Source organism: Mus pahari, chromosome 23 (assembly GCF_900095145.1).
Source record: "Mus pahari chromosome 23, PAHARI_EIJ_v1.1, whole genome shotgun sequence".
In the NCBI taxonomy this organism is placed as follows: Eukaryota; Metazoa; Chordata; class Mammalia; order Rodentia; family Muridae; genus Mus; species Mus pahari.
The window spans coordinates 3,413,289-3,423,872 of NC_034612.1; the positions used below are offsets into that span (position 1 = coordinate 3,413,289).

Sequence of the window (10,584 nt, forward strand, 5' to 3'; positions counted from 1 at the left end):
CCATGTGGTTGCTGGGATTTGAACTCGGGACCTTTGGAAGAGCAGTCAGTGCTCTTAACCACTGAGCCATCTCTCCAAGCCCGCTGCCCGTGACTGTTAGCCCTGGAGATTGCCATCTCTGAGAGTTGGAAGGAAGATTCTGTGCCTTTTGTGCTTTCTGCTTGTTGGTACCTATTTCCACACCTACCTCTGGCTCATCCAGGAAACTCATGTCTCTTTGGAAGGAGCTTGTTAGCTCCTTCCCTGCCAGAAGCTAACATATGGCACCAGTGAATCTCTCAGTCCTGGGAGATGGGACCAATTGTAACAGGTGGACTCAGCTTGCTCTTCCCCGCGAAATTCACGACACGGGCAGACATGGGGAGCAAGCAAGTGAGAGCTTAAACAGCATCAGCAAGGGTGAATGGTGCTCCTGATGGAGTCTCTTAAGTTTGCTCTGAGAACTACCCAGTTTAGGCTACTTGGATTTCCAACATCCATGGGACCTTCTGATGGTGTCTAAAAATAGCTACCTTGAATCCCGCCCCCACCCCCAGTCAGGGAGGCTCTTTGTGTAATCCAGGGTGTCTCTGACTGTAGGTAGCTCATTGGCTGAGAACAGCTTCCAACTAGCGGTATCTAGCTTCCCCTTGCCGGCATCTTCAGTGCAGTGGAACTTGGCCTAATTACCCAGGGGGTGATGTCCTCTTTCAGACCAAGGAGGACTCCTCTATGTCTGCCTCTGAGCCGATTCCCAGTGATATTTACAGAACAATGTAGTGACGGGGGCTTCCGACTCTTGCAGCTGACCCCAGCAACGAGTGTCAGCACACCATTTGCTCTGTTCAAGTCTTTCCATAAAAAAAAGTTCAAGCTACTGGGTCACGCACGCTCGTGCTAGACTGCCAGTCAGAGCTGACATTGTCAAAATATGGGGCAAGGGCTTCAGCAACCGTCCCAGTATCCTGCTGCGGTGCCAGAGAGGAATTCTGGGAAAGAAGCGTGGCTGGCGTGGGGTCTCCGGAGCCCCACCTTAGAAGTGGGCGTGGCTCATGTGGAGAAGCTGAGGAAGGAAAAGCAGCCCGAAGACCAGAGTAGCTCTGTGCCCTGGGGCTGTGGGACCTGGAAATGGAGACCTTCCACATCTTGGGCTCTCTGTAAATTGGGGTGCTGATGACCTCACGGGCTGTGGTGAAGGAGAATGAAGTACACCCGACATGATGATGCTCACGCAAGCCGCCATTGCGGCCACCACTGGAACGTGACTGCGAACTGTCACAATCTGCGGCCAGCGAAAGGCTGGGGCCCTGACCTTTGTACGACATTCTCCCCTAAGAATTCTCCTTGCACTGTTTCTCCAGAGCGGATGCCACAGAGCCTCTGCTGGGAAATGGAGTAGCAGCACTAGAAGCAACCATCGAGCTAGCCGCTCGTGAAGGCTCCCCCGCACCCTTTGGTACTCTCTGCAACGTAGCACTACTCAGGCTTCAGAGGTGACCCGCCCAAGGGACAGAAGGCTGGAGTGTTTATTCCACCCATGTTGGGCTGAAGAGGTCACCTTCTTCGACACTAAGACATAGTGTGGTCACCCTCATCCCATCCTGGGATGGGCTGAATATTAAAGGGACACTGACAGTGGCTGTTACCTAGTACTGAGCCTCTAGGTGCACGTGTGAGGGCGAGGGAGACCCCATTCACAGATGGGAAGACTGAGGCTCGATGAAAACTGAAGATTGCCATCTAAATCTGCTAAATCGGATAAGCCAAGCATCCGCACCCGGTCGGTGCATCTGGCTTAAGGTTGACACCCCGACTTTGCACTGGTCTCCAGAGATTTTTTTTTTCCCCCAACATAAATAACATCATCCTAGTACTGTGGATATCTAGATATTTTTATGTCACAGGGAGGCCAAGGGAGCCAGGGTCACCTCACTTTTACTTGCTAGTGTAAGAGATACTAGGCAGATAGTCACGTGACCCGTAGCAAAGCTGGGGGAAGGAAGGCAGTGGGAAGACCCAAGATCTCAGCCACCCTCGGCATGTTCAGTGTCCGGCTGACTAAGCTGAAAAGGCCAGCCACTTGGAGAGAGAGATGGCCTCTGCTGGGCTCCTGAGAGTCGGCTGGACTCTCTCCTTGCTGGCTTAGAAGGCTCGCATATCTTCACTGGCTGTGAGGAGCTCTGCGGAGGCTCTCCACTCCTACCCAGGGGCTCCGAGCAGGAAGCTCCTATGTCCTGGTGACTGGCTGCTCCGAGACCCAACTCTCAGCCTGCTACTCCCTGCACCTGCTCCCCAGATGCCCTCTCTGGCTCCTTGAGGCTCTGCGGACCTCCACTTGTCTGAAATCGGGGCTCCCTGTTCAGCCCTCCTCCCAGTCATGGACAGATGCTAAACATCAAGGAAGCTTCGTCTCCCTCTGAGCACTGGGCTACGCTCTCCCCATCCTTTGCAGGCTGGGCTCCTAATGTCCGGGCTGGTATTCTCTCTCCTTGTTCTCAGTCTCAGCTTACAGGCCAGGAGGCAGACCTGCCACAGCTCCTTCACATCGCTGGCAATACAAACATAAGAACACTGGGGCTTCCAGCCCCTCCCCTACCAAACAGGACCAAAGACAGGGAGATCTGAGACATCATATGCCCCAGCATGATGTAACAACCATCCTGCAAGCCAAATGCAGTGCCTTTGCTATGGGCCGCCGCCGGTGTAAACAGCTCAGAGACCTGAAACTCATATTATTCACAAACATCACCCCCCACCCCGGGCATGGAAGTATCTCTCTGTCCTTTTCCAGCCCATGAACCTAAGCAGGTATATCTGTGCATGCACAGGAACACGGATCTGTGCGGCAACACTCCCAGATCTGCGAAGCTGGAGAGGCCCTGTGGCTCTCTGAACCTCCCTTTACTTTTCTGAGGCCAAACTGTTTCTGGGAACAGCTGGGACACAATGCGGCATCTCTGCCAAGAGCAGGTTCTTAGTTTATCATAGAACTTCTTCAAGAGTTTGCCTCTTGTGGGCTTGGGTGGGGGTGGGGGTGGGTTGCTTTATTCTATAGCCCAGGCTAGCCTCAAATTCACTATACAGCCAAAGATGACCATGAACTTCTGATCTTGCTGCTTCCACCTCCCAATTACTGGGTTGCAGTGTTTGGTCCCCATGCCTGGTTTATTCTGTGCTGGGAATGGAACTGGGTTTCGTGCATGCCAGGCAAGTTCCCTACCAGCCAAGCCACACCATTAGACCCCTTACAGAGAGTTTTTAATAAAGTGGAACATGGTGGCATCTCTATGGTGCTCATCAGGGTGCTGGCACACAGTAGGGGCTGTGCTGGCACACAGTAGGAACTGTGCAACCACCACCTGTCCCTGCTCCTGGGCTCAAGATCTAAGCTCTTTGTTGTAATTGTGCCTCTGGGAAGGTACAGTCTACTTGAGATTGAAGCAATAAAGGGCTAGGGGTATAGCTCAGGGGTAGAGTGCTTGCCTGCACTAAGGGCTGAGTTTGGTTCCCAGCAGTGTGCAAGGAAGCAAAGATCTGAGTTTTTAAATATGCTCCAGGAACCTTGCAACAAATCCCAGAGGCCATGTAACACTTTTTCTAGTTACATAAAATGCATATTCATTGTAGAAAGGATTAAAGAAAAGTCTTGTCAGATGGGGGAGAGAGAGAGGTTCGCTCCCTCACCACCATCCTGGACCAACCAGAGTTCTGCATTTCCCCTCCCAGAACTTTCAACTACAGGTTTGCCTCTGGCTCTGCTTCCCCAAAGCCAGCCTCAGATCATGGTTCCAGGGGGCGACTTCTTTTGGGGGACCCCGGCTTTCTACTAAGATTTATTTATTTTATGTGTATGAGTACACTGTAGCTGTACAGATGGTTGTGAGCCTTCATGTGGTTGTTGGGAGTTGAATTTTTAGGACCTCTGCTCCCTCTGGTTGGTCCCGCTCGCTCAGTCCCTGTTCACTCAGGCCCAAAGATTTATTTATTATTATAAATAGGTACACTGTAGCTGTCTTATTTATTATTATAAATAGGTACACTGTAGCTGTCTTCAGACAGCACCAGAAGAGGGCATCAGATCTCATTACAGGTGGTTGTGAGTCACCATGTGGTTGCTGGGATTTGAACTCAGGACCTTTGCAAGAGCAGTCAGTGCTCTTAACCACTGAGTCATCTTGCCAGCCCCCAGGTTAAGGGTTTTTTGTTTTGTTTTGTTTTGGGTTTTTTTTGTGGTGGTTTTTCGAGACAGGGTTTCTCTGTATAGCCTTGGCTGTCCTGGAACTCACTTTGTAGACCAGGCTGGCCTCAAACTCAGAAATCCACCTGCCTCTGCCTCCCGAGTGCTGGGATTAAAGGCGTGTGCCACCACTGCCCGGCTCAGGTTAAGGGTCTTAAAGAGAGTACCCCTCCCATGACAAAGTATCAGCTCTTGAAGTCCCTAGGTGTCGGTCTTGGGTCAGCAGAGATTTCTGAGGTCCAGGGACTGTTCCCTAAAGGTCAGCACGGGGGAGGACCCTGGGGACGAAAGGACGGTATCCTAGGACTGCCAGGAGCTTTGCTTCCTGCGATCCTGCGGCACTGATCCTCTGATGAGCATGTGGAAACCTCTGTACATCATGTTCCATGAATGAGGCACGGGGACACTGAGAGAAAAGGGGGTACAGTGGCCCATCTCAGTCACCTTTTGACATAGACGCTAGGGCAGAGGAAACTCCCTTGAAATATTGAGCTTGTTCATTAGGAACAGGCTCATTCTTTTCCTCTCTGCTTCGGAGTGCTGTGTGACCTCGGGTGAATTCTGCCTTCTCTGGTCCTCAACCTTCTAGATCTTCCTTCCAGAAGGGGATGTATTAAGAGTGTCTTAGTGACCGACTGGCTGTGGTCCGAGTAGTCCCAGCAATGGCTGTCTCCTGACAGAAGAGCTAAGGATATGGTAGTTGTTTAGTCCTTGAGGCTGGGTATCAACAGTCCCAGTCCGGGTCTGGAGTCCCAGGGGATTCCTGGAGAGATGCTGGTCTTCAGTCTACACTGAGATCCCAGAGAAGTCGATTCTGATAATGGTGAGAACATGCCTCAGTGGCAGGGTATTTGAGCTTGCCAGTGAGAGTGGGAACAAGCAGCCAAAAGATTTCCTCAGCCACGTCCTTTTAGGAGGGCTGATGTCAGAGGTGTGGCCCAGTGTCCTAGTCAGGGTTTCTATTCCTGCACAAAACATCATGACCAAGAAGCAAGTTGGGGAGGAAAGGGTTTATTCAGCTTAAACTTCCATGTTGCTGTTCATCACCAAAGGAAGTCAGGACAGGAACTCACACAGGGCAGGAACTTGAAGGCAGGAGCTGATGCAGAGGCCATGGAGGGATGTTTCTTACTGTCTTGCATCCTTTGGCTTGCTCAGCTTGCTTGCTTATAGAACCCAAGACTACCAGCCCTGGGATGGCTCCACCCACAGTGGGATGGTCCCACCCACAACGGGGTGGCCACACCTACAATGAACTGGCTCCACCCAAATGGGCCCTCCTTCCCTGAGGAGTATGAGGTTGAGGCTAGCTGATCAGTAATCGAGAAAACGCCTTACAGCTGGATCTCACAGAGGCATTTCCTCATCGGAGGCTCCTTTCTCTGTGACAACTCCAGCCCGTGTCAAGCTGACACACAAAACCAGCCAGTGCACGCAGATTTAGGGTGGATCTTCCCACCACAAGTTGATCCAGTCAGGGAAACCCCTTGCAAGCTCGCCCAGCTACTTGAATGTAATTGGTTCCAGATGCAGTCAGGATTAGCTAGGTCTGATCGCTCGGTGCTCAAGATTAGCCGTAGCTGGGTCTGACAGCTCGGTTTCCCTCTGGCTCCTCAGATGGAAGTGCGGTATTCAGGGGCTGCTTCCGCCGACCCAACAACCTCTCCCTGGCCTTGCCCGTGTCAGCCGCCATGCCAAACATGTCTGTGGACAAGTGTGTGGACCTCTGCACAGAGAAGGTAAGCTGGGGCTGTTCACGGCCCTCGGGGTGCGGGGGAGCAGGGTGGCTCACTCACAGATCGCGACCTATGATGAGGTCATAGTATGTCGTGGGGCATAGACCTATGACATAGTGTGGCGTGTCGGTTTGTGGATTCAAGGCAGTGGAGCCGCAGAGCAGGAGGAGTTGCCTGCTTGTGTCTAACGGTGAGGGAGTATGAGGTTGAGGATAGCTGAGGCGGGATACTAAACTCTCCTGGTTAAGCGACATCATCGGTGGTAGCCCAGGGTGGCCCACTGGGACCCCGCCGTGTGCCACCTTTTCTCTCTGCAGCTCCGATAGAATATCTGAGAAAGAAGCAAGACCTGTGGGGATAGAGCTCACTGGGTGCAAAGTACGATTTTCTCTCTTGAGTCTTCCTGGACCCAAGCTGGGCTGTGTGTGGTTTAGATGCCAACGGGACAGAGATAGCCTGGCTACCCAGAGGGCAAAGGAAACATCCTAAGGCAGCTCTGGTATGCCCACGAGAACATCTCTGGCCTTTTGGTTTTAAAGGCACAGATTTGGGCCAGCAAGATGGCTCAGTGGGTAGGAAGGCTTGCCACCAGGCTTGAAGACCCACATAGTAGAAGGAGAAGACTGGTTTCTGCAAGTTGTCCTCTGGCCTCTCTGTGTGCACTGTGGCGTGCCCGTGGATGCCCAGTCAGTTGATAATTTACAGCATAGGTTTTGACAGAGCTTCCCAGAATGTGCACGGTGTGGCACTGTCACGGGGACAGAGGCTTGCCCTCTTGGTGCTCACACGCTCCAGGGGGAAAGCACCAGCACAGTCTAACTGATACTCTCTACCAAGGCCCTCAGTGAATCCCTTTTGCTGGAGAAGATGGCATTGACTGAAGGCTCAAGCTCACAGGGGATAGGGACCGGGGAGAATTTACCAACACTGGCCACTTTGTATTGCTGGGGTTGGGCTCCAGCAAGCCCTGTGGACACCTGGATCCCAGGACACTCACGGGTCTTTCTGAGCCAGCAAGGCTCTGCACATCCTCTGATTCCTTTACACCAGCTCTAGGTGTCTTCTAACCCCCAGTTTGGTACTAAGGCTGTGTGAGGCGTTGCTATGGTGATCGCTGAGGGGAAGCAAAGGGTCCAGATGTTCAATCCCCACACAGTACTTGTTTTCTGACCTCACTGTTGGAGCCAGCAGATGGGGAGGGTGGGGACACTCTGTAGGGTCTCCCCTTGCCTCCTGGGAATGTGCAGGCGCCTGCTTCTCCATTGCTCTTCCTGGTTATGAATGCCAAGTCTCTCCTGAAGTCTTATTTCAAGTAAGGGATCCGGTAAGCAAGCAACACAGACCAGGATGGAGTAAAGCCGCCAGCGCGGGCGGGTAATGCCTGGGGAGAGGATGATTTGGCCTCACTGGGGACTCTTCCTCTGCTCCCCCGCCCAGGAGTTCCCCCTGGCAGCCCTCGCTGGCACCGCCTGCCACTGTGGTTTTCCCACCACACGGTTCCCTCTTCACGACCGGGAGGATGAGCAACTGTGCGCCCAGAAGTGCAGCGCGGAGGAGTTTGAGAGCTGCGGGACCCCCAGCTACTTCATCGTGTACCAGACACAGGTCCAAGGTAAGGCAGGCTGGCTCGACTGACCCTCCTTCCCAGATGTGCCATGACCAGTAGGTCCCTAAGCCAGCAATGAGAAGCGAGTGGCTGAGAGGGCCGAGGGCTGGGCTGCTGAACTTGCCTGGCCTGAGGGCTCCTGGGTGTGAGACAGAAGGGCGGTACCTGAGGGGAGGTTCTATGGAGCCCAGCGCAGCAGTGACCATCCTTCAGTTCCTCACTGCTGAGATGGCTCTTTGCTGATAGCAGAAGCAGTGATGTTGGATGGAGAGAGAGCCCAGGGTCTCCTCTTCTCCAGCACAGACCCATTGTGTGACCTTGAATAAACCCACCCCCCTGTCCAGGCCTCAGTTCCTCCACGTGGGTAATGAAGCTATGAATGGTTGGCCTTCAAGGTCCTTTTTGGTTTCAGAGTTCTGTCGATGTGCCTAAAGCAGCAGCTGCTCCTCCTCCTCCTGATCTTTGCCAAAAGGAGTTGTTGTTGTTGTTGTTGTTGTTGTTCTTCTTCTTCTTCTTCTTCCTCTTCTTCTTCTTCCTCCTCCTCCTCATCCTCGTCCTCCTCCTCCTCGTCCTCCTCCTCCTCCTCTTCCTCTCCTCTCTGTCTCTGTCTCTTCTCTCCCCATCTCTGACTCCCTTCCCATCTCTGCCCCTTTACCAGGGGAGCCCACACTGGCTATTTATCCCACTACTGCCCGAGGGGATGCCAGGGATGACGGCAGTGGCTGGGGTGGTGAGGATAGAGAGGTTGTGAGGTGATGGTTGCAATTGTGTTTGTTAGTTCAGTCAACAGGACACAAGCCTAGATATATCTGGGAGGAGGGGATCTCAGTTGAGGGACGTCCCCACCAGATTGCACATAGACATGGATGTGGGGCGCTCTCTTTAGTAATGATTGGGTGGGAGGGTCTAGCCCACTGCGGGTGGTGCCACCCACCCTTGGGCACATGATCTTGGGTTGTATAGGAAAGCAAGCTGATCAAGCCAGGAAACCCTTTCCTCCATGGTTGCGGCCTTTGTGCCTGCTTGAGGGCCCACCCTCACCTCCCTCGGTCGTTGGCTGTAACTGAGATATGTGAGCCAAAGAGACGGTTCCTTTGGTTGGTGTTTTATCACAGCAGCAGAGAAGAAAACTGGGACGGTGGTGAGGATGGTGGTGGTGGTGATGATGGTGGTGGTGGTGATGATGGTGATGATGATCTCCATGTGTCCTTTATTAAGCATCTACTACACAATAAGCCCCGATTCTCCTGGTGGGAACTACGCCACTAACAAGCTGTGTGCCTGATGCTCTTTACCAGGCTTAACCCATCTAACCCTCCAGTGGCACGATGGCATGCATGCTGTGGTGACCAGTTTACAGAATGGGTGACTGAACACAGAGAGATAGACGCGTATGGCCAGAGCCGCACAGCAAAATAGGGCAGAGTTGGGCACCATAGCGCCTCTCCCCTTCCCACTGTGACCTGTCTCCAGGGCAGGCGGTGCTGACCCCTGCCTGTCGTCCCCCCTCTCCCACAGACAACCGCTGTATGGACCGACGGTTCCTCCCAGCCAAGTCTAAGAAGCTCATCGCTCTAGCCAGCTTCCCAGGTGCTGGCAACACGTGGGCTCGCCACCTCATCGAGCTGGCCACCGGCTTCTACACCGGCAGCTACTACTTCGATGGCTCTCTGTACAACAAAGGTGAGGGGCGGGGGGAGGAACGGGCGCCATGCAGCATGCCTGGCCTCATCCGTCGTGCCTCATCCTCTTCTGACACAAACGCACGGACCACACACACACATACGCACACACACTCACATACACATACACGCTCACACTCACATAAACTCAAACACTCTCACACACATATACTCATTCACACACTCATACACATACATACACTCACACACTCACACATGTACACACACTCACACAACACACTCTCACTCACTTAGGCAAACATACACATACTCTCTCACACATACACTCTCATACTCTCACACACAGGCACTCACACTTTCACACACATACACACTATGTGTCTCCTGTCTTGGTACCTCTCCTGAGCTTGCAGACTAACAGATACCCTTTAAGCACCTAATATGTGCCGGGCACCCCAGACACTGACACACCATCAGCTCTATGCTATCGATAGAGGTATAATAGCTGTTTCCTTTGGGGCATTAGTGAGCACCAACTGTTTACCAGGCATCTCACCTACAGCATTTGCTGCGTGCCATGCGTTATTTAGATGTTCCTCACGGACATTCACCAGGCATCGTTAGGTCGGAAACGCACTTCCCTCGGGTGGTCTTCAAGATGCATTTATGGAACACTGACTTGTGTGCCAGGAATCTCAGCCACCCCCAGATACCATGCTGGGCTAGCGGTGACAAGTGCTGCCCTCTTCTTACCTCCCCCAGCCTTAAAAAGTGGGGCTGAATAAGGGGAAATAACTGACCCCAAGGTCACAGTTTTTCAAGTGTCTGATTAGAGAGTGTGCCCAACTGTTTCCTAGCTCACCCTCACCCCCTTATTGCTCTTGGGCTACTTCCTGGGGAGCTAGAAATCAGGTTGGCCCTGGACAGGAAGCGCTCTCCTTGGTACGGGTTTTACATCTATGTGTGGACCCTTGTTTGTGGCTCTGTTTGGGGGAGGAACACTTCCCGGCTGTGTGATCTTAGGCACACTACTGTACTTCTCTGGTCCTGTGATCATGCGCCTACTAAGGCTAACAGCGTGTGCCTCGTGAGGCTGATGCAAGAGCAGATGGGTGGGTGCATGGGACAACTTCAGCCCGTGGGAAATGGGCTCTGCTGTTATGGCTCAGCTAAGGAGAAGATGGTCAGCAACAGCTCTCAGGACAGAAAGCAGGTGAGAGGCAGAGACTGAAGGGGAGTGGTGGGAGGGGAAGAAGGTGGGTGGAGAGGTTGGAGCCAGCAGGGGTGTAAGAGCCAGGCAGAGGTGTAGGAGCCTGAAGGGGGTGTAGGAGCTAGCAGTGGTGGAGGGGCCTGGCGGGGGGTGGAGGGGCCAGCAGCGGTGTA

At 53.1% G+C, this 10,584-nt stretch overlaps 1 protein-coding gene across 1 annotated transcript in view; it reads left to right on the plus strand.

The window, feature by feature from the left end:
• The window catches only part of Wscd2 (WSC domain containing 2), a 90,078-nt gene that overhangs the window by 64,461 nt on the left and 15,033 nt on the right, over nt 1-10,584 (plus strand). Inside the window, exons 5-7 of the mRNA XM_021186873.2 lie at nt 5,834-5,955; nt 7,390-7,564; nt 9,077-9,241. Coding sequence (XP_021042532.1) covers nt 5,834-5,955; nt 7,390-7,564; nt 9,077-9,241 — 462 coding nt within the window. The remainder of the gene's footprint in view (nt 1-5,833; nt 5,956-7,389; nt 7,565-9,076; nt 9,242-10,584) is intronic.